This window comes from Prionailurus viverrinus, chromosome F1, assembly GCF_022837055.1.
Source record: "Prionailurus viverrinus isolate Anna chromosome F1, UM_Priviv_1.0, whole genome shotgun sequence".
NCBI lineage: Eukaryota > Metazoa > Chordata > Mammalia > Carnivora > Felidae > Prionailurus > Prionailurus viverrinus.
In genome coordinates, this window is record NC_062577.1 from 38616342 (window position 1) to 38639815 (window position 23474).

At 53.0% G+C, this 23474-nt stretch overlaps 1 protein-coding gene across 3 annotated transcripts in view; it reads left to right on the forward strand.

The window, feature by feature from the left end:
* The window catches only part of LGR6 (leucine rich repeat containing G protein-coupled receptor 6), a 121530-nt gene extending 98320 nt beyond the window's left edge, over positions 1-23210 (forward strand). For 2 of the 3 annotated variants that reach the window (XM_047841001.1, XM_047841003.1), the window contains exons 7-18: positions 1839-1907; positions 3965-4036; positions 4233-4304; positions 5596-5664; positions 6921-6992; positions 8154-8219; positions 9285-9356; positions 9740-9811; positions 11410-11535; positions 12543-12703; positions 16257-16337; positions 18884-23210. In XM_047841001.1, the coding sequence (XP_047696957.1) occupies positions 1839-1907; positions 3965-4036; positions 4233-4304; positions 5596-5664; positions 6921-6992; positions 8154-8219; positions 9285-9356; positions 9740-9811; positions 11410-11535; positions 12543-12703; positions 16257-16337; positions 18884-20139 (2188 nt within the window). In that variant the 3' untranslated portion in view covers positions 20140-23210. The remainder of the gene's footprint in view (positions 1-1838; positions 1908-3964; positions 4037-4232; positions 4305-5595; positions 5665-6920; positions 6993-8153; positions 8220-9284; positions 9357-9739; positions 9812-11409; positions 11536-12542; positions 12704-16256; positions 16338-18883) is intronic. The other variant, XM_047841002.1, reaches the window with a different exon arrangement.
* Positions 23211-23474: the final 264 nt, after the last annotated feature.

Here is a 23474-nt window from a genome sequence, read left to right on the forward strand (position 1 = left end):
AACTCCCCCGAAAGTCTTCTGTGGCTCTTCCTCCCTACTTCCCCATCACATTCTACTGTCTTCCCCCAAACACAGGCACTCTCCCCACTCTTTGGCAGGGCTCCCCTGCCTTTGGGCCTTCTTTGTCACAGGCAGTTCCAAATCTTTTCTAATGAGAATCAGGTTTGCTCTCGGAGTTTTACATTTCTCCTCTCTCCCTTCCCCCTGTCCCCCTTGTGGCCTCAAGGGCACCAACACAAAAGACCCCTTCAGAGAGTGGACAAGCAGGGCTGTGAGCACCTGTGGGCCAAGAGTTTGCCCCTGGTGCCTAAACAGTGCTGCCATGAGCATCCTTATACAAATACCTTTACAGGTGGGTGTGGACTTTTCCCCAGGACAAACTCCTGGCCTTGAGGTGACTAGGTATGAATCTTGTCATTTCAAAAGATGCTGTCAAATTATGTCTAAAAGATAACACACGGGGCGCCTGGGTGGCGCGGTCGGTTAAGCCTCCGACTTCAGCCAGGTCACGATCTCGCAGTCCGTGAGTTCGAGCCCCGCGTCGGGCTCTGGGCTGATGGCTCAGAGCCTGGAGCTGTTTCCGGTTCTGTGTCTCCCTCTCTCTCTGCGCCTCCCCCGTTCATGCTCTGTCTCTCTCTGTCCCAAAAATAAATAAACGTTGAAAAAAAAAAACTTTTAAAGATAACACACATTTCAATTCCCACTAATCATTTATGAGAATGCATGTCTCCCCACATTCTTTCCAACTTGGGTTGCTACTACTTTTTAAAAATTGCCTCCATTGTTTTCTGACTATACGTGTGATACATGTTCATCGTAGAAAAAAAAGGGGGGGGGGGAAACGAAGAAAAGCCTAAGAGAAAATAAAGACTAGCTGTCATGCCATCACCCAAAGATAAGAAGCACTGATCCATTTTAAAGCATTTATTTTATTTATTTATTTATTTATTTATTTTTTCAATGTTTATTTATTTTTGGGACAGAGAGAGACAGAGCATGAACAGGGGAGGCGCAGAGAGAGAGAGGGAGACACAGAATCGGAAACAGGCTCCAGGCTCTGAGCCATCAGCCCAGAGCCCGACGCGGGGCTTGAACCCACGGACCGCGAGATCGTGACCTGGCTGAAGTCGGACGCTCAACTGACTGCGCCACCCAGGCGCCCCAAAGCATTTATTTTAATGTTTATTTTTGAGAGAGAGAGAGAGTGGGGGAGGGGCAGAGAGAGAGACACACAGAGCCCGAAGCAGGCTCCAGGTTCCAGGCTCCAGGTTCCAAGCTGTCAGCACAGAGCCCCACACGGGGCTCGAACCCACGACCCGTGAGATCATGACCTGAGCCGAAGTCGGACACTTAACTGACTGAGACACCCAGGCGCCCCAACACTGATCTGTTTTATAGACAGCAGAGGCCACAGCTAGCCAAGGTAGTCACCTGAGGGAACCTTCCAGAATCCCTCTTGCTGGTGACAAGGGGCTAAAGATGGCCCCATTCTTTCCTCTGTCCCTCCCCCAGCCACTGACTGTGTCTCCAAAGGCTTGAGGGATTTTCCTCAGCCAGTGGGGACTCTTCCTGAAGGAGTCAGTTGCAGGTATCCACATCCCTGAAGTGTCTCCTCAAAACAGTGCTGTTGCCAGGAAGACTTCCAGCCTGAGGATTTGTGGAGTAGGAATGGAATATGAACATTCCAAAAATGTGTTTCCAGGCATTGACAGCTGGACCCGACAGATTGGAAAACGCATCTCTCCGGCCAATCCCAGAGCCAAGTTTCTGTTTTTCAGGGGCCCTGACATGCCCTGTGAAGCCACCCTTCTAATGACTGCTCTTGCTTTCCGTCCCAGAGACCTGAATTATAATGAGCTGCAGGAGTTTCCTGTCGCCATCCGGACCCTGGGAAGACTGCAGGAACTGTAAGTCCTTCTGCTGGTTTCTGTGGGTGTCCTCCTCTCCCAAGGGCAGGGGCTGAAGCCAGTTCTGGGCCTCCCTCGCAGCCTCACCTCCCGGGGTCCTTGTAAAAACTGTAGCTGCGTGCCCTCTGCGGCACCCCCGTGCAGGTCTCAGTAGTCGCAGACCTCATTAGTGTGGCACTGAGCATTTCCGAGAGGTGTGTCATCGGCAGAAATGGCTCTGAGCCCTTCCAGCCTAGAGAGACACATGGCACAAGACACCTCCTGGGAGGCTGGGCCTGGCACTGCCCCTGCCTTGGTTGGCGTGTGTCTGGAGATGAATGAGGAGAGGAGCTGGGGGCTGGTCTCTGGGCTCATTCCTCAGCACCTGATCTCAAGGGGAAGATCAGAAGCCCGATTTTGTTCCCCACAGTCGCTACCTATTAGTATTCTATTTTAGCATCGACTGTGCCCAGCACTAAACACAAACAAAGAGTAAGATAGCCCTGGACTGTTCCCCCAGGATCCTTCAGGTCTGTTGGGGACACAGAGTAAAGCAGGCACCAGGACAGAGCAGCTTAGGGTCGGTCTATAATTCTGGCCCTAATTGTCCAGGGGTAGCCAAAATGACTGGGAATCCAGAGTAATATACAAAGAACCTTGTAGACTAACACATGTGAGATGAACCTTAAGGGGTGGATGGAGTTTCAGTGGCGACGGTGGAGGACGAGGGAAGGCATTTCAGACAGAAGAACCATGGAGGCAGAGACCCAGATTGGAAGTTGAATGGGCAGAGAGATGACCCCAAGGGAGACCAGGCTTACTGGAGGAGAGGCTCTCGGCAAACAGTAGGAGATCTACTGGGGGTAGAGTGGACTAGATTAAGGGAATCTGAGGTTGGTGAACAGAGCCCCACACTTACAGGCAGCCCAACATCTTTACTCAAACCACCACCTGAGACCAGCCCAACCCCATGCCACCACCCCCCCCCCCCCCGACCCCACCCCGTCCAAAGTTGGCAGGTGGGAATTCCAGGTGTGTGTAACAGTTGAGGAACAACCAGACCGGTTGGAGGGAAGGGTCTGAATGAGAAACTATTGTAAGTCCCCCTCCACTGCCATTGGAGTCCCAATGAGTATAGATGTGTGTGTGCACGCGCGCATGTGTGTGTCTCTATCTGTCCCTATCTTTCTACATCTACTGAGAGAAAGCTGCTTGAGGACAAGGCCTCTGTCCTATGAACTTCTAAACATCTCAGGGCTTAGCTCAACACTAGACACAAAGGAGGAGTCCAAAATCGTATAAGAACAAATTAACAAAGGAATGGAAGGTGGAAATAATAAGGAGAAGGGAAGAAGGAGAGAGAGGGGGTGGATGCCCAGAAGGCATGAGGAGACACTAGAAGTCTCCAGACAACAAGAAGTTGGCCTGGAGGTGCTGCTCAGCATGGATTATGTGCTTCCCAGTCCAATTTTTATCTTGAGATGATCACCCCGACTAACCAAATGCATAATTCCTAGCTTCCAGAGCCCTGGACGTTAGCGGGTGCCTCCCTCCTCACTTCCACACACAGTCGGCCAGTCACTCGACATCCACTGTATCTCCCTGCTCCTGCTGCTGCTGCCTTTCTAGGTTCCTTAGTCTCCAGGCCTGGAGGCCAAGCCAGCCTCCATTCAGGGAGCAGCTCTCGTCCCTGGGACCCTCAGAAGCTCTGCTTTTCCCATAGGCCCTCAGCTTCCTCCTTGGGGAACCTGTGGAGTTCCTGCCACAAGTGACTGAGGAGAGGAAGCCTCTCCTGGGATCCAAACTCAGCCTCCTTCTCCCAAGTTCTCCCCCCTTACCACCCCCTTGCTCTCTGAGGCTCCACGCTTCACTCCCTTCACAATTGTCAGAGAAAAGTTTGGGTGTGTTATCAAATGAAGCAGAGACTTCACAGGCAGGAGGTGAACCCGGAATCTGGACTGATGTCTCTTTGGTCCTATGGCCTTTCTGGTCAGCTTTCTGGAAGCTTCATGGAGTTCTGTCTCACCCTCTCCATACCTTTCTCCAAGTCCTCACTGACTCATGGTATTGCCTTCCAGGGGGTTCCATAACAACAACATCAAGGCCATCCCAGAAAAGGCCTTCATGGGGAACCCTGTGCTGCAGACCATGTGAGTACTCGTTTCTCCCGGCTCTTGGTGCTGTGCGGTGTTTGGGGGACGGGCTGGGGCGGCAGAACTCTGGGAGGGGGTGCCTTCCCCTGTGTGCTCTTTCCTGGTGCCAAGGGAGGAGAAAGCAGAGATCTGCCCGGGTCCTAGCTCAAAGGGCCAAATAACTAAATTTGGTGTTTGGGTCTTTTTCTTCCAGACACTTTTATGATAACCCAATCCAGTTTGTGGGAAGGTCGGCGTTCCAGTACCTGCCTAAACTGCACACGCTGTAAGTTGGGCCCTAGAGCCTGCCACCGTCTGGACCTCTCCCATTCCTCACTCCCTCCGCTGCCTCCTGCCTCCTATCTGCAACTCTCTCACCCACAGGGCACAGCACCCCCTGCCAGGCCTGGTCTCCTTCGGGGCTGTGGCCTCTATTGGGCTCACACCTATTCGCAGCTCGGGCTGCACTTAACAGCCTCCCTTCACCTTCCTGTGCTTCCTCCCAGATCCCAAACGAATGAACAGAGCCCTTCTCCATAGTCCAGGATTTTAGTCTGGCCTCTTCAGAATCCTGCTCGGGGCAGCTGTTTCCGTAAATACTTGCTCAAGAACCAATGACTGGGATAAGGGTCTGGTTCTCCAGTGACCTGGGAGCATGAATCCCTGGGCTTTTTGTGGTACTATCTTTATTGCTTTGGGCCCAAAGGCATTCCCTTGTTTCCTCTCTCCCATTGTGTTAAACCCCAGCCCAAGTTCCACTTCTGCAAAAAAACTTCCACGGATTACATTCCACCTGTGGCATCATAGTAACATAAGGAACATCTCTAAAGCACATACTCCCCTTTCTTGTATATTATCACATTTCACTGTCACCCTAACCCTGTGAGGTGAGTGGTGTTAGTACAGTTTGTAGATGGATCCTGAGGCTCCCAGGCCCTGGTCAGCCTTGAGCTAGAACCCTTGACTCCAGATCCTAGGCTCATTTCTGGACCCTACTGCCTCCTTGTGGTCCTGTTGAGTGCAGACCTGTGTGGGTCCATGTCCTCATGGAGATAGAGGATGGTGGTGATGGAAAAAGCCAACAGTCGAAAACAATTTACGAGAACCAGTGGAGAGGTTGATAAAGCTTTAGCTGATGACACTTTAGGGGAGACTCTAGCTCAGGCTATAATAAGCAAACCCCAGCAGCCAAGGACTTTTTCAGTAGCACCCAAACAGTAGCCTTTTAAACAGAAGCAGTTCCCATGCTCCTGTCCTGTGTTCTTTCTTTGTTCATTTGTTTTGTTTTGTTTTGTTTTGTTTTGCATGCTGGGGCCCTAGTGCCGGGTTGCCTGCTCTGTCTGGGCTACAGTGGGCTGAGCCAACTTAAGGAAATGGTGGTTTAGACCCTGCTGAGCCAAGCTCCCCCCCTACCAGGGCCTGAGTAGCTGGAGTATTTTGAGGTTGGGCAGTGGTGGGGGAAGGATGATGTTTCCCAAAAGGGTAGAGTCTTGAGGGACAGATCAGTGATGGTAGGGAGCCCAGATTATCCGGATGCTCCGACTTCACCCTTCAGACGTTGTTGCTTCTGTTTCCAGATCCCTGAATGGTGCCACGGACATCCAGGAGTTCCCAGATCTCAAAGGCACCACCAGCCTGGAGATCCTGTGAGTGGATACACTTACCTTCTACCTCATCTGTGTCCCTCCTTTGCTCCCAGGAGGTCTTCTGTCTGCCTGTCTCCTGGAAGTCTGTCCAAATTCTTTGCTTGCCCCTTATCTGGCCTGCTTCTGCTGCTGGCTCCAGCCTGGCCCAAAGGTCACCTGGCTCAGCCTCAGGTCACTGCTGCTGGCAAGGCAAGGCCAGGAGTGGCAGGTGGTTTGGGGGTGAGGAGGCTGGTCTTCTCTTTCCTATGCTTGCATTTTTCAGGCATGACTTCAGAGTTGCTAACCCCAAGTCATGAGGGTGCTGAGGACCCCGCCACAGAGGGAGAAGGGTTGTGGAAACACATCTTCTTTGCCTTTCCGAAGCGTGATTCCAACAAGGATTTCTCATATGTTCTATCATTATAGACTGCCGGGTGGGGGAGGGGTATCAGAGCGTAGTAGGCCCTCAATACATTTTAAAAGGATGAATGGAACAATCAAGCAAACACCCAGAGTGGGTGTTAGGAAGCCAACTGTCCTGCCCCACGTCACATGGCTCATTCATGGCATGGCTGGGACAGGAACTCTCTTCTGTGCCTCTATTGTCTTCCCCTAGATTTGCTGGCATCTGGAAAATTTTCCATGAGGGAAGTAATAGGTCCCCAAGAATGACCTCGGCCTTGGGTCTTCCTTGGGACACCCTGTCCCCAGCCAAACCTGCCCCCACAGCCCTCTCTGTCCCAGCCCCTGGTCCTCCCCTTCTTTCCCATCCCATCCCCCTTCCCCAGGGCACAGGGAGCAGGCTCTGTGCGTGGTTCCCATGGTTCCACTAGGGTTGTTTTGTTTAGTCTTTTCCTATCTACTCTGTGCCCATGGCTATCCCCCTTCTCTAAGGAGAGCAGACCAGATTCTAGTTCCTGTCCTACATAGCCAGTGTTGCTGGAGACCATTATGAGACAATGGGTGGGGACACGATGGGTGGGTGGGGTGGGCTGGGCACGCAGGAACTGTCTGCCAAGCAGAGAGCCCCTGGGCTGTGTCCCTCTCTGTCTGTTGCCCACACCTACCCTCCTCCAGTCCCAGGGGAGCCTGGTGCTCAGATGCCAGGCCTGCTGCCTTCTCTCCCTGCAGCCCCACCCCTGCCCTGTGCCTCCTGCCACTTCTCTTTTGTCAGCTCTGTGCTCCCATGTCAGTATCAGGCCCAGAGCTGGAGACGGGTGGCTGGGGATGGCAGGGCCCTGGGCCTGGTGCCAGCCCTGTCTCTGTTCTCTCTACAGGACCCTGACCCGCGCAGGCATCCGGCTGCTCCCACTGGGGATGTGCCAACAGCTACCCAGGCTCCGAGTCCTGTGAGTGGTTCACGAGCATTCTCCAGTCTTGGCATTGTGCCCTTGTTCCCATGGGCTGGCAAAGGCCCCTCCCGCTCCTGTCCCGCTTGGTTACCTCTCTTCCTGGAGAGTGGGACACATTGGGCTGCTGCTGAGATCCTGCCCGAGAAGCACTGGGCTGTCCTCTCTTGTTCAGGGTAAAAAGACAATGGCCTTTGGAGTCAGACCAGCGTTGGAGGCTTAGCTCTGCCACCTACTAGCTGCATGAACTTGGACTCACTCTCTAATGTCTCAGGGCTCCAATTCCTCACCAGCAAAATGTGGATAAATGGGTGAGGGTTGAAAAAAAGTTCATGTACAGCACATAGCGCTGGCCATGGTAGGTGCTCAATAAATGGCATTATTTACCTAGTAATAAGAAGAAAATTAGCCCCTTGTGCAGCCACGGAGGTATTTAAGTGGCCTATGAAGTAAAGGGGAGTTTTTCTTTCTCCCCTGAAACCAGCTGGAACCTGAGGCTCGTCCACACGGACCGTAGCCTACAGCCTAAGATGGGGAGACTGACGGATGACACTCTACACGCGAACAGAGCTAGACTGGGTGGAGACATGGGCTCCAGACCCAGCCTTGCCACTGCCTGGCAGTGTGTCCTTGGCAGGCTCTGTCTCCTCTCTGTGCCTCAGTGTCCTCATCTGTTAGATGAAGGGGTTGGGCGCCAGATGACCCCTAAGGGCCCTAGCCTGTCCTCCCTGTGAACTCTGCACGGGGACGATGGGTGATGTTTACACAGATTGGCGTTGGCCAGCTTGCTCAGTAATGCTTGATATGTTCCGTGCATTCAGTCTCTGAGCCCCTCACCCTCTGCTCCTTTTCTCGTCTCCATGCCCCTCTCACTTCCTGTGCCCTTCCCCCCAGGACCCTCCCAGGGTCCCTCAGGCCTTCATATAGATGAGGCAGCCCTGTTGGAAAAATGCCACATGATCCCCATCCAGGCCCTGCAGCGAGGAACCAGACTCAGCAGGGGGAAGGGGTGAGAAGTCCAATTGCCTTGAGGTGTGTCAACAGCCAAGTCCCTGCAGGGTCCTCCCAGCCCTCGGCTGCCTGACAGGAAAGCCCGTCCTGGCCAGAGCCTCTTCTCCTGGCCCCCAGTTCACCCTAACCTGGTCCTTCTCTCTTCCCCAGGGAATTGTCTCATAATCAAATCGAGGAGCTGCCCAGCCTGCATAGGTGTCAGAAGCTGGAGGAAATGTGAGTGGGGGCCGGGGGAGGGCAGGGGTGACGGCAGGCAAGCACACTCTGAACTTTCTCCCTTCTCTGAGCTTGTTGAACTCGGAGGTTCAGGCTGGGAGCTCAGCAGAGGCCTGGGCAAGGCCCCTAGGGACCACAGAGCTGACACCGAAGCAGAGTCTCAAGGTGGCTCATTGGGGGTCACTAATAACATGAAAGGCAGTAGTGATTAGGGCCAGTGGAGGGGCAGGGTCATATCGGGGCTAGGAGGCTGGACAAGGGAAGGCCTCAGAAGACTGAGAGCATGCTCTCTCATTTTCCAAACCCCCTTAAACACACACACACACACACACACACACACACACACACAGAGGTGTATGTATGCACCTGCACACTAATACACCGGAGAAGAAACCTAGGATTCAAATTTGACAAGGAAAAAAATCACTTAAAAAATGCTCTAAGCTCTTTCACCCAGCTTCTGGTTTTGTTTTGTTTTGTTTTGTTTTGTCCTTCAGCGTCTGCTTTTTCAAGCTAGCAGGGTCTCTCTTGTCTCCTGTGTCTGTCCCCTGTCCCAGGGCAACGCCTTTTGGGACCAAGGCAGAATGGGGTCTGAGGGTCTGTCCTGTTTGTCCATATGCCAGAGGAAAGAGGGTCTGCAGCATTGCTGAGGCCCAGGGTCTATCTCCCATTCAGACAACCAGTCCACTGAGCTCTGCTCCGCAACTTAGGCCAGTCATCGGGTCATCCCAGGGTGGGGCAGAGCTCCGCTGCTGGGCTAAGGTCTGGAGAACCCAGGGGTGAGGTTGGCTGGGCTGGGAGCCAGCCCCGGTGGGAACCCTGGAAACTGACTCCCTTTTGGGCCACAGGGATGGTTTTGTGGCTTTGTCTCCTGACCCACTTACCCAAGGCAACCGGATCCCCTTGTGCTCCCTTTAATTCTGGTGACTTCCGCGGGCCGGGCCCTTTCTTCGCATGCCAGGAGAAGTGGGGGGCTCTCCCTTCTTCCTCCTAGTGCATGGGGGGTGTGGAACTGAGCCAGGATCCGAGCCTATTGGCTCATCTAGTCTCTTCTTGCTGCCCCAGTGGCCTTCAGCACAACCGCATCTGGGAAATTGGAGCTGACACCTTCAGCCAGCTGAGCTCCCTGAGAGCCCTGTGAGTATCCTGCCGCAGCCAGGGGTGGGATCCTCTCCCAAGCACGTTCCGTACCCATAGCATACATGGCAGTGACATGCCCACAGCTTCCCTGCCCCCAGCACACGCACAAGAAGAGAGGTGCCTCCCGGTACGGATGGCTTCTGAAGCCACTTCTCCAGCTGGTGCCCAGGGGGGTGATGAGACTCTGAAGCCAAGCGGCCAAATCCCTCTTCCTGTGGCCACAGCCAGGTTGGGAGCCGGGCGGCAGGTACCTTCCCCACGAGGCTGAGGGTTCTGCTACCGGGGGCAGCTCAGGTGGGGAGTGAGTGAAGAACTCAGGATGGGCAACAGTGAGTCCTCCAAGTGTCACTGGTCCCCCGTTACACCCTCTCTGCTCACAGGGACCTGAGCTGGAATGCCATCCGGTCCATCCACCCTGAGGCCTTCGTGACGCTGCGTTCTCTAGTCAAGCTGTAAGTGCCCACTGCCCTCTCCTCCCGGATGGTGGAGACCAATCAGGACTATGGGCTGGCCAGCGGGGGCAGGAGGGGCCACCCCAGAGCGGGGACATGCACCACACATCCCGGGGAGGGGGCCTCCAGCCTAATCAATCATTCTGACAGTCCGTTTGACAGACTGTGGGGCCCGATAAACAGAGAGCCTGCCTCCTACAAGCTCTGGAACATCGTCTGCTAATGTTCTGCAACATTTTGGCAGCCTCAGCCCTCCCGGTGCCCCCTTGTCCCGGCCCTTCCCCCAGCCTCTACATGTCCCAGTAAAGAGGATGTACGAGCCTAAAACTCCTTTACAGCCTGGGACGGTGGCAGCAGATGTGGGAGCCGGGGTCTCAACTCAGCAGTCCCCTACATGAGCATTAACTCTAGAGGGCTGCCATTCTGCGGGGTGGTGGAGGACCCCACGATCATAGCGTGCGGGCTGTGTGGTCGCTATGTCAGGGCTGGAGAGGACCTCTGATGGGGCTGCCACACACTGTGGTGCGGGCTGTGTACTGCACAAGGGCTCCCACCCAGTGGGGAGCCAACTGCCTGCTTGCTTGTCCTGAAGTTGTTTCCACCCCAATGGGACTCTTTTCTGATTAACACCCAGAGTCCTTCTGGGCTAGCTCCAGCCCTGGCCTCAGAGATCATCCAGCCCGACCCCTCACTTCACGTCTCCAGGCCCAGGGGGAGAAGCTCGCTCGAAGCAAAGGCCGGAATGAAAGCCTCCCAGGAGGCTCACAGTGCCCCTCCTGTCTGCCACTCTCTGGGCTCTGGGCCGGAGCCTGGCAAAACTCGCACCTCGGTCTTCCCTCTCCTGTTTGCTCTACTCCGGCCAGATAGGTAGGGTGGATATTTTTATCCCTTTGAAGGATGAGGACATTGGAACGCAGGCAGATTTGTGACTCCCCTTGGTTATGCAGGGAGTCGGTGACAGCTCCGGGTTTCCTGCCTTCCAGTCCAGGCTGTTTCCACGACGTACGGTCTGTGGTCCTGGTGTTTGGTTTGGAGCCCTGGCTCCTGTGATGTGTCTCCAGTGGATAGACCATGCATGTCCTCATCCCTGGCTACGGAGCCGGGCCTGCAAAACAGAACGGATGACCGAATCCCTGAATGTAGCCAGAGGCCAGCTCTGCCCACCCCCAGCTCTGGCCTCTTATGTCATCAGAAAAGCAGGGGAATGGGGACAGGCACCAAAGGCAGATGCCCTAGTGGGGTGTACAGGGACCCTTGGATGGGACTGGGACCTGGGCATAGGAGCTGTGGTTAAGGGGCTCTCTCACGAATCGGGATGGCTTGACATCACCTTGGAGGAGTCCCTGGTATAGAGTTGGCCCCCAATATTTGATGAATGAATGAATGAGTGATGAATGAGTTATGGATGGTGCCTCTAGCCACCCTCGACCATCCTCCTCCCCCAGCTTGTTATGCTTTCGTCTCTCTATGCTGATTTCCTGTCCTTTGCTCCTCTCCTCTTGCTTCCATCCCAGGCACACTGGCCACACCCTCAGCACAGCCCTGCCCCTTCAACAATCCCACTGACTGCCAATAACCCTGACCATCCACTGTCCTAGGGACCTGACAGACAACCAGCTGACCACACTGCCCCTGGCTGGCCTTGGGGGCTTGATGCATCTGAAGCTCAAAGGGAACCTGGCTCTGTCTCAGGCCTTCTCCAAGGACAGTTTCCCAAACCTGAGGTGAGGGCCTCGCTTTCCCCCACACCTAGACAGGTTTGTCCCAGAGCAGCTGGAGAGGCCATGGAGGGACAGGGAGAAAGCCACAGGGCTTCACCTCAAGAAAAAAAACTGATGGCCCAAAGGCTTAGGGTTTGGCCACTACTGAATGGGAAGGGCTTGCTCGTGCCTCCCCTCCCTCCTCATCTCGTTCATAGCGTTTCTTTCTGTCCCAAGTACCAGCCCGGGGGGACCCTGAGATCTCCTGTGAGGACAGAAGTAAGATGATGTGAAGGCCCCTGGACCTCCTCGCTCCTTGCCCTATTCAGTGCACCCAGACTGCCGGTCTTCACCTGGGCGGCATCTGGGCCCCTGCAGTCAGGGCAGAGCCCAGGGCACTGATCGCTGGAAAATAAGCCGCCCAGCCCGTCCCTCGCGCTAATGACATCCAGGCCTTCTGCTTGCAACAGCAGTAGCAGCACACAGCCTGTGTGGCCCAAGCCCCATCTGCTGCAAGCTAACGACATGCCTGGAGGCATCTGCCCTCACCCTCAGAGGCCACCAGATTCAGCTCTGATGTACCCAGGGGTAGGGGCGGGGGGATAGGGCGTGGGTGTTACTGAGGGCAAGGGTAAGAAAGAGTCACGAGGAGAATCCCTGTCTCCTTAAATATAAAAGAAGAGTCGCTGGCTGGGAGGGAGGGGAGCAGAGCACCGGAGTGCTGTGTGGCCTTGGGGAAACTGCTCCCCACTCTGAGCCTGCTGAGGGGACTCCATAAACAGTGGGCAGAAAGTAAATCTTCCCATCTCAATTCCCAACATGAGTGAGGAAGAGATTAGACTATGCTCAGAGCCCTTCAGAGGCAGGATCCAGGCTGTAAGACCCTTACAAAGAAAGCCCAGGGGGCTGACTGCACTGTAATCAGGGCGCTTTGGGGTTGAAAGGCAGACACCAAGTGCTGGGTCCGTGGGTTGATGGCCGAAACGTTGCTAAGGCAGCCCGTTTTACTCCTGTCTCCCCTGAACCCCCAGGATCCTGGAGGTGCCCTATGCCTACCAGTGCTGTGCCTATGGTGTCTGTGCCAGCTTCTTCAAGGCCTCTGGGCAGTGGGAGGCTGAGGACTTTCACCTTGATGAGGAGGAGCCTCCAAAGAGGCCCCTGGGCCTTCTTGCCGGACATGCTGAGAACCAATGTGAGTGATGGAGGCCCTGGGCAGGGCAGGTGGGTGGCTGTGGAGAGGAAGTTAGGGAGGAGGCTTGGGGGACCCTGGGAGGGGTTCTGGCAGGGGCTGCAGAGGGAAACCCCAAGGGTGACCTGGGAGGTGCCTCTGCTTGCACCTTGTCTCTCTAAGGACATAGCCCAGAAGTGGTTGGGGAGAAAATAACCACGGCGACAATGACGGTAGAAATGTTTCTATATTTGTCAAGTCCTTTGAGGATCACAAGATGCTTCCCAAACTGTATCTTATATAACACCCCTGCCCTGGTGGCTCACATGTTTCTTCTCCAGGGCTGCTCCCTTGCCACCTGGGCCCTTCAACGTCAGGGCATTCTCAGAGAAGACATCCACTTTCTAATCGACCTGAGCCAGGCAGGATTGAATTAAATTAATTAGATCAAATCTGCTTAAAAAAAAAAAGAAAAGTCCCCTCGCTATATGTGCTAGAGCCAAAAGGAACAGCATGGGGATTATCGCTGTTCAAGTTGTCCTGCCCTTCAGAGGCCACTGGTTGCAAGAGGACCTTGCTGAGGAGGGCCATCTTGGGCCACATCAGTCTGTTTCTGGAAGAGTTGGGGTAAAAGGAAAGAAGGGTGGAGGTAGGCAGCGAAGGGGACTCAGGGATCGTCTGCCAGCTGGTGTCTTAGATAAAGGGCAGAGAGCAAGGCTTCCATTTCCCCCTCACCTTCACCCCATGTGACAGAACACAGGTAGAATTAGGAGGAAGCAAAAAAGGGCCCCTGATATTTAGATTTCTTTCAGTCTCTAACCCCCTTTGCACAATATACCCATGGAGAATCTAAACAGAAAAACCAGATCTAAACATGAAAGGAAAACATCTTATGGTGGTGTAGACAGGCATGGGTTCTAAGCCCGACTACACCATTTACCAGTTGAGTTGCCTCGGACAAGCCATTCACCCTTCCTGAGCCTTGGGTTTTTGGGTTGTTTTTCTTTTATCTGTGCAATGAGAACAATATTACATATCTCATAGGCTATAGAGGGCAGAGTATGTTCACTGCTGCTGTTACCAGTGGAACTGGGTGCCTCCTGGCGTGTGTGTGGAGGGAAGGTGTATTGTGTAGTCCGGGACGCAGCTTATGGAGGCCAGTGTTGGGCAAGCAGCTAGGGGGTCTCTGGGGTCTCCCTCCTGGTGTACAAGCCCATCCCGGGGGAGGGTGTGAGGACCCCAGGAGGAGCCCAGCAGCCAGGCTGGCTCTGGGCCTGCAGACAGCTGTCCCCAGGGGACATTCCCGGATGTCTGTCTGCGGTACACTCCCTCAGGGGGCTGGAAGGAGGAATGGAAACTTTCCTTCCTCAAGGTGAAACTTTCCACCAGGCTTAGGTCTTGGAGAGCCACAGGGCGTCAGAATCGTGGGCTGCCTGCCGCCGGTAACGGGAGCTAGGGCAGGGCCCCCCACTTCCTGTGGGAGCTAATAAGCCTTGAGGAGGAAAGCCAGGAGCTGCGCTGCAGCCAGATTTGATTTCCTCCTCGTTTGAAGAGTGGTTACTCAACACCTTGGCTGTGACTTTCCCAGCCTCAGACGGAGGCCACGGGCCTCACCCCTTACATTTCATTCATGCATTCTGATTTCAAAGAATTGCTGAGCTCCATTCTGGAGAGCAGGGGTGGGCAGGGAATGAAAGGTGGAGAGGAGAGGAAATGCCAGGACCCTGTGGGCACACCTCGGCCTCCTGCCCGCCCTGATGTTGTCTGGGCCAAGAGCAGCCCCACAGAACCTTCCTGCCTCCTGGGAAAATGCCCAGCTGAAGATGTTTACCCTTTAAGTGGGGGAGGAAGGAAACGAACCACACGAAACAGAGATGGGGACGAGCATGACACAGTCACCTCTCCATTACTTGTGTGATGGAGGAAGAGCCCACAGGCCACTGTCTCTGAAACCCAAGTAAATGTGCAGGCATCCCTTTCAAGAGAAGCAATTCTCTCACACCCCTTAGGGCCTCAGACACTTTTCCCAGTCTCAGCAGAGACACTAAAGGCTTATTCTTTAAAAAGTCTTTCGATGCTGAATTATCACCACAAACAAGAGTTTTGTTTTTGTTAAGTTAGAAGAGGTTTAAGATTATCATTTCAAAATTCTTGAAGAATTTATGGACCCCCCCAAGGTGTCTCTAACACCCCTGCAGTTCACAGCCCCTGGTTTAAGAAACCTTATAATAGTGAATAAGAGGTGGGAAAAAATCCCATTTTGATTCAGACAAGTTACAGAGTTTCTTTAACAATGGATTTATCTTTCTAATCCTATTTTCTCTGGCTAATGGGATTGCAGAGGCTACACTTAGAATCGGAAAGATCGGTAAAGATGATCTAGTCTGGCCTCTAACTCAGCATAGACTTGCCCTTTCTCCCATCAGGGACTTTCTGCTTCCTTCGGTATCTCCAGCGACAAATTATGCCCAGCTCCTGCATCTGTAAAGCTCCCCCGACCATCTCCTCCAGCCCACCCAGATCAGTTCCTCGCCTGGGAAAGCCTAACAGTTAAATATCTGGGCTCCGTAGTCAGACAAACCTGGGTTTGAAATTCGCCCTATCGCTTGCTGGCTGGGAGACCTGGGGCAAGCCACTGACCTTCGATGAGCCTCAGTTTCCTCGTCTATCGAATGGTGTCAAAGGACACCTGCTTTGTGCGGCTGCCACGAAGGTTGACGAGACCACGCAGATGAGGACTCGCTGGGCATAGTCTGGCACAGAGAAAGAGCTCAGGGACTCTCGGCCCTTTGTGTTAAATAAACCTATTAGTTGACACAGTACGCTTTGTCAGGACAGCTTGATTCTCTTCTGTCTCCATAAGCCCCTTGAGGGCAGGACCGTGTTTCATTCATCCCTGAGCTCCCCTGCACTTGCCCAATGCCCAGCAGGTGGCAGACATTGCATTCAGCACACGTGGACCTCAGTCCCACCTCTTTGTCGGGTCAACTCTAAGTGTGGGAGCTTATTTGTGTTAGTAAGAACTAAAACTTCTCCATCTGAATTGTTAGTTTGCCTCCTTCTATGACCCATCCTGATTCTGACGTGCCTTTATGCCTAACGGGGACTTCAGCTCTTCGAGGACAGCCGTTGTATCCGTACCTACTCTTGCCTTTCCTAAGTTAATCCCCCCATGGCTTTGACTGCTTCTCAAGCAAATAAATAGCTTCCGCTCACTCACTATCCCTGGTTCACCTCCTCTGAACACTGACCAGCTCCCTACTCTAAGCAGCACGCACGGACTAGGCTGCCTGGAGGAGACACGAGCGTGCTGAGTTATAGGACGAGGTCAGCAAGGCCCAGCTGAAACATTTGCTGTAAAGGACCGACCATGCAGATAATCCACGGGTGCATAATAGGGAGCTGACGGAATGTTTATACCTAAGAGTAGAAGAGATGTGCAGGGCTGCCGGGGTGAGCCGTGCTGGGCAGAGTGAGTTGGAGATGACAGCTGAAAGGGGTGGGCATTTGGAGAAAGGTGGAGCTTGACTGTCACCAAGACCGGGGCCCCATGCCACTTTCTGGCCTCACCTCTCAGATGATCTGGATCTGGACGAGCTGCAGCTGGAAATGGAGGACACAAAGCCACACCCCAGCATCCAGTGTAGCCCCGTTCCAGGTGAGATGAGCGCCTCCGTGTGGGGTCGGGGGCAGGGCTGAGGAAGGATCACCCAACTATTTGATGAGAGAGAGGCCGGTTCAGCCTGGCATGTTTGTAGCCATGCTTCAGGCACCTTCTCTGCCTAAGAACCGACATTCTGTGGGGAGGACCGCCACTTCTGGTGACTCCTGGGGAAGGAGCTGGCGTTCTTCCCTTGGGTGTCTGTCTGGAGCAGCACTGGGGTGGGGGGGAAGGGAGGGGTGGCTGTGGGGAGAGGGGAGTCAAAGAAGCCTTCACAAATCAGCTAATCAGAAGTTAACCAGGAGACCAGAGCACCTGGGTGGCTCAAGTCAGTTAAGTGTCCGACTTCAGCTCAGGTCATGATCTTGCAGTTCATGAGTTCGAACCCTGCATTGGGCTCTTTGCCGACAGCTCAGAGTTCGGAGCCTGGAGCCTGCTTCGGATTCTGTGTCTCCCTCTCTCTCTGCCCCTCCCCTGCTCGCACTCTCTCTCTCTCAAAAGTAAATAAACATTTTTAAAAATTAAAAAAAAAAGAAATTAACCAGGAGAAAATTTCTCTCATTGAAGAAAGAAGCAGGAAAGACTGTCTTTTTTACCGCACTGTTCAGGGTAGAGTGTGGCACTGTTTTTGCACACTCCTAGAGCCAGATGGAACTCTGAAAGGTCCCCTTCTCCATCCCTCTCTGCTCATTCCCAGGAAGATTGCAGTCTCTCTTTCATAAAACTCTCCAGGGTGAAAAAAACTCCACAGTACCTCTGGATAACTCCTTACAGGATTGTCCAAACCTTACAGCTGAGAAAGCCTCCTAGAGTCTAACCTGAATCCATCTTGCTGTGAAGAAAGAAAGAGAATTCTCTTTCTCTTCCATGCAATGCAACGTAACATGTTTAGAGCAAAGAAGTCCCTTCCCTTGGGTATAAAATGCTGACAGGCTACCCCACCCCTCCCACCGTAGTCCATTGCTTAAGTCAGGGCAGGAGCTGTTCAGAATGAACAGAAAGCAATAAACAGTGTGTTTCTCCATTTCGCTTCACCTCCATTTCCCAGTTTTGCATCTCTCTTTGGTTTGCGCCCCTTGGCCTTGTCTCCTTGTTCTAAGCCCAAATAGCGTTTGCTGACTGCCAACACCTGCTTGTAGCACTTAGTGGCTACAGCGCGCCCTCTAGTGCCAGCCCAGAGCAAGACCACTAACAGTCTGGAGGAAACAGGTGGTGTTTTTCTCCTGACTTGGAAAACCCACATGCTTCACACTGCCACAGAAATTTCACTTGTGAAAACCAATAATCAGCAGCGATGAAGTAAAAGAGGAAGTTCCAGAAGTCAAAGTCCTAACTTTCTTTTAAAATAGCTCATATAAATGGTCAAATAAATTATGGTACATCCATATGGAAAAGTATTTATTACGCAGCCACTGAAAACATGTTTTGGAGGAAGATAAAGGTATGGGAAAGTCTGCATAATAAATTGTAACTGAAGAAGAGAATTAAAAACTATACACAGAAAGTCCCAATTTAGCTTAAAAACTTATCTGTATGTATGTATTTTTTTAATAGGAGGCCTACCACAATGATGAGTTCTTTCTGAGAGGTGGGATGATAAACAGTTTTAATTTTTCTGTGTTATATTTTCCAAATTTTCTACAATCACCATCTATTAGATAGTAATCGGGGAAAAAATATGTTTAGAAAATGGTTCCCACAAAAGCCTCTCAAATTCCCAAGCGACTAGAAATACATTGCAGAACAGGAGTCTGAAGTCAAAAGAACGAAGACATAGTATGTCCAAAGTTACGGGGTGACTTAAGGACAGAACCTGAGGAGAGAGGTGGAAAACACCAGGATCTCACCCATTTGTGCAAAACCAGGTTGGAAAAACCCAGAGGCATCTGCATTTTAATTTACTTATTATGCTTTTCTTCCCCAATACTGATGGACTCTGTGAGTATCAAATGTGGTCTGTGTCCCCATCACAGAGCGAGGGAGAGCCAGCCCGGTACAATACCTGATCAGGGCTCATCCATGGTGGGGTCCCTAGTGGATCACTGGGCACTGACTGGGAGAAGCAGAGCCTTGGGACACAGACTGGTCACTCTCTGGGCAGCCCCTCCCATCTCTGTGCCTCTACCCCAGCCATATCCCCAGTTCTGATGCCCTCTCCACTCCTTTATCCCACCTCTACCCCTCCTTTCTTCTAAATGCTGCTGCTTTGGAAAGACTGCTTTGCTGAACATTTCCTCAATGCCTGGGATTGCACTGTACCAATTTGTACTTTGTGCACAAATCTGTTCATTATGTGTTTCTATTTTCTAAGTGTATTGCGTGAGTGTCCACTCCATCCGCAGTTCCTTGGAAGAAGGGCTGTGTACGTCCCCACTGTTCCTCCCCCTAACCCCACCTGAGAGTTCTCAGAGATCCTGTCAGCCTCCGTCAGACCGGGAGTTCTCGGAGGACGGAGGCTGCATCAGCCTCCCTGGCCTCATCCCCAGGACCCTGTGTCAAGCAGCCTCTGACCCAGGGGTAATGTCTGGTCCTCTCTCCCACAGGCCCCTTCAAGCCCTGCGAGCACCTCTTTGAGAGCTGGGGCATCCGCCTGGCTGTGTGGGCCATCGTGCTGCTCTCCGTGCTCTGTAACGGGCTGGTGCTGCTGAGCGTGTTTGCCAGTGGCCCTGGCCCCCTGCCCCCGGTCAAGTTTGTCGTAGGCGCGATTGCAGGTGCCAACGCCTTGACTGGCATTTCCTGTGGCCTCCTAGCCTCAGTCGACGCCCTGACCTTTGGCCAGTTCGCCCAGTACGGAGCCCGCTGGGAGATGGGACTGGGCTGCCAGGCCACAGGCTTCCTGGCAGTACTCGGGTCCGAGGCCTCCGTGCTGCTGCTCACCCTGGCCGCCGTGCAGTGCAGCGTCTCCGTCTCCTGCGTCCGAGCCTACGGGAAGGCACCGTCCCTGAGCAGTGTTCGAGCAGGGACCCTGGGCTGCCTCATGCTGGCCGGGCTGGCCGCGGCCCTGCCCCTCGTCTCAGTGGGAGAATACGGGGCCTCCCCGCTTTGCCTGCCCTACGCCCCGCCCGAGGGCCAGCCAGCTGCCCTGGGCTTTGCCGTGGCCTTGGTGATGATGAACTCCTTCTGCTTCCTGGTAGTGGCCGGTGCCTACATCAAACTCTACTGTGACCTGCCGAGGGGCGACTTCGAGGCTGTGTGGGACTGCGCCATGGTGAGACACGTGGCCTGGCTCATCTTCGCAGATGGGCTCCTCTACTGCCCTGTGGCCTTCCTCAGCTTTGCCTCCATGCTGGGCCTCTTCCCCGTCACCCCTGAGGCCGTCAAGTCTGTCCTACTTGTGGTACTACCCCTGCCGGCCTGCCTCAACCCACTGCTCTACCTACTCTTCAACCCCCACTTCCGGGATGACCTGTGGCGGCTCTGGCCCTGCATGGGGACCTCAGGGCCCCTAGCCTACACTGCTGCCAGCGAGCTGGAGAAGAGCTCCTGCGATTCTACCCAGGCCCTGGTGGCCTTCTCTGATGTGGATCTCATTCTGGAAACTTCTGAGGCTGGGCGGCCCCCTGGGCTGGAGACCTATGGCTTCCCCTCGGTAACCCTCATCTCCTGTCAGCAGCCGGGGGACCCTAGGTTGGAGGGCAGCCATTTTGTAGAGCCAGAAGGAACCCACTTGGGGAACCCACAACCCTCCATGGATGGAGAACTGCTGCTAAGGGCAGAGGGAGCCATGTCAGCAGGAGGGGGCTTGTCAGTGGGCAGGGCCTTCCAGCCCTCTGCCTCGGCCTTCGCCTCACACTTATAAATGTCCCTCCTCACCCTTCTCTTCCCATCTCTTCCCTTCCCTCTCGTCCCACTCCATGAATGATGGCTGCTTGTAAAATAAATTCAACCAAAACTCAACAGCGTGATCCACAGCAGGGACTGGGCCATGGCTTCCATTGGTCTCTCTCCCGTGGCCACCACCAGTGTGTGCTTCTTGGCTTGGTTTCCCCTTGGCCTTCCTCTAGGCCTCTTCCTTGTCATGTCTGAAGCTGTGGACCAGAGATCGGGAAATTTCTCTGCCTAAGGAAAATGAGTGACTGGGGTAGAGGGCTGAGCAGGTCAAGGATCAGGGTACAATGGGGCAGGGGGACCTCACAGAGAAAGACCTATTGGGGAACTGCCAAAGGGCACTTGAGCATCTACCCTGTGACTCATGGACTACATACAAAATGTGTTCTGTGTCCTGTTAATCTTGAGCTATGCCATGCAAAAAGACTCTCTGTTAAAAGAAGTTTTAGAAGATACTGCACAATTTGTCCTTTCTTGGAGAGTCACAGTACATATTAGTATAGTAAAGGCTATGAGAATTCCTGCAGCAGTAAAATCCGTTGAACTTTGTTTAACCCAGCTCCCCCAGATTATTTGACAACAGGTGTTTGTTTGGTTGTTGGTTTTGTGGGATATCTATTAACATCTCACAGAATTTAACACTGCTATTTCCCAGGGCCCTCGTTTCTGTACCACCTAGTGCTACTCAGTGACATCACAAGATGCCACAAGTCCTAGAAAACCCCGATCCTGGGAATTTCACCTGGGGTAAAGTTGGTGATTCCATCAACCAGAGAAGATTCTCCATACTCTCTACCTTGCCGTCCGTCTTGCCCTTGGAAAGATGGTGAAGAGGCTGCCTTTGTGGTTCTAACCTCTACCCCCTGGAAATGGGGCAGGGTTAAGGGGATCCCACATTGGCTCCCACCTCCTTCCTAAGCCCAACCACCAATGAAACTTCTGCCCTCAGTAAAAGAGAGGGTTCCTGGATCCTGGCAGGGTATACACAGGGAAGTCCATGGCTGTCTGGCTTCCTCCTGGCTCTAAGTTGCCTTCCTGTGGTTCTCCACCATATGACCCTTGCCAACTCCTGCCACAAGCCTAGTTTTTTCTTTGCATCCTAGGTCCTGCCTTCTCTGTGGGACGGGGGGGGGGGGGGGGGGGGTCCCTGGCCAGCAAACTGGAGGGATATTTGCATTGTATGTATTGTTCAGTAGGAAGCATTATAGGAATCTGGGATTCCTGGGTGCCCCGAATAGGCCTGACCCTTCCATCTCCAGTCATAACCTTCCTGCCTTATGGTTCACCAAGTGCCTCTGAGCATTCCAGAGTGCTCTCCACCCCAAACATGTACACATTCAATCTCAGGAGGAGGAGGTGAGAGCTAGGACATTCTCAAAGACATAAAAAGGGAATCCAAGACTCAGAAAAGGGGCTCTACTATTAAGACAACTCTGAGAAGGTCCTTGACAGCCTGAAGTTTAGCTTCTGTTTTCTCTCTCTGCTGCCCTCAGGGCCCAGGGGAAATTCTGACATGAGTCAGCAAGGCTGACCAGGCTGGGGTAGAGGGATGAGGCAGAGACGACGAGTGGAACTTGGCATATTTCTAAATCTCATTTGACCCGCTAAGTTGCCTGGACTCTTACAGGCTCTGAAGCTAAATGTGCCGAATTTGTAATCATAGAAGGACCTTAGGGTCCTAGCACAAGGTTGACCTCAGAGTAGGCACTCACTAGATGAGGTGAATTCATTTATCAATTGGTTGAGAACCCCTGGTCTCCCTTTCTCAGGGCTAATCAAGACCCTCTCGTGGAAGGAGCTTGCCCTGCTTTGGGTACTGGGAGTTGGTGACTATTATGGGGAAAGGAGTTCTCTGAGATGCCCCAGGGATGACAGAGTTGGTATGATTTCAGGGAGCTTTGACTTCTAGGAAGTCACCCAGTCCCCTCCTCACAGCTACCCCCAACTCCACGTGATCATTTTCCACCTTGGAGTCAGGGAGCCAGTGTTGAGTGGAACGTGGAATAAAGTGGCCATGTGTTAGAGGTTTAGGAGTGATGGAACAGTTCCCTACAGGTGGCCTCTTTTGTGAAAAGGGTGCCAGTGTGTTTTGGCTGCAAGCTCTAGGTGGTACCGCTGTCATCTTATCATTTACCCCTAAAGATCTGGGCATTTGCCAAGTCTGGCCCTTCTGGACAGAGGAGAGGTATAGGGGAAGGGAGTGGAGGTGTTTGCCATGAACGATTTCCATTAATCAAAAAGCCTAGTAGATGTTGTACATTTACCCCAAATAAGGTGGTAGTTTCTTTGTTTCTGACTGGCTTTCTAGCAAGTCAGTATATTACTCTTTTGGTTATCCCCATTATAATCAGTAGATTATCCATGTCTTTGATGAAACACAAAATCAAAAACCAAATAATTCGCGGCATGTGAAATCTTCCAAAATGGTGTCCACGGGGACGAATCCATCCAAAGGGCTGTGATGGCAGAAATGTTGGGAACTGCTGACCTGGTACGTGCTGCCCAGGCCTCTATGTGTTGTGCCCTGGCAAACAGTGCCAACCACAATCTCCCCTCAGACCAACTTGTGGAAGAGAAAGTTCTTTAGTGGGCCATTGGTTTGTCAAGCACCTCAGTACCCACCAAGAGGAAAACTCTTTAACTCAGTGCTGAGATTTGAAGACTATGGATGAACAGAGCCTCTAGCTGGGCCTTTTCTTTGCCTCTCTCTCCCCACTTCTTATTCCCCAAACTCCTTCCCAGCTTTCCTTTTCCAGAAAGAATAAAAAGCTTAAGGATTAGGGAGGAGAAGGAGGAGGAGCTGCCAAGAATGAGTAGGCCGGGATAAGTGAGGATGATGGAAAGTAGCTAGAATCCTTGATCCTTTCTGGCACCATCTCCTCTAACTACCTCTGCTCTGGTGTAGCAAGTTCTCATACCCACCTTATCCCCTATATCACTTCTGGGTTCCAGGCCCATGCCCTCTCCAGCTGTGGGAAGTGTAAGAATTGTCAAGATGTAAATATTTGGATTCTTCTGTATAATAAAGCACCAGTGAAGTATCACGTGTGTCCCTCAACTCTTTTCTGCTGCTGCTGCTGGTGGCTCTGCGGGGTGCAGCCAGAGGTGGGGCTGCATTCCTCGAGAGAGGAATGATCAGAGTGGCAAGGCTCTTCCTCAATCCGTCCCGAGTCCTGGGGCATCTGGAGCACAGCCAAGGAGGCTCAGGTTTGAAGGTCAGAGGGCTCACGATCAGTTTGGCTCCCCCATGTTGAAGCGCCCTTTGTGTGCTGGGCACTGGGCTAAGTAGAGAATAATCTAACGAAA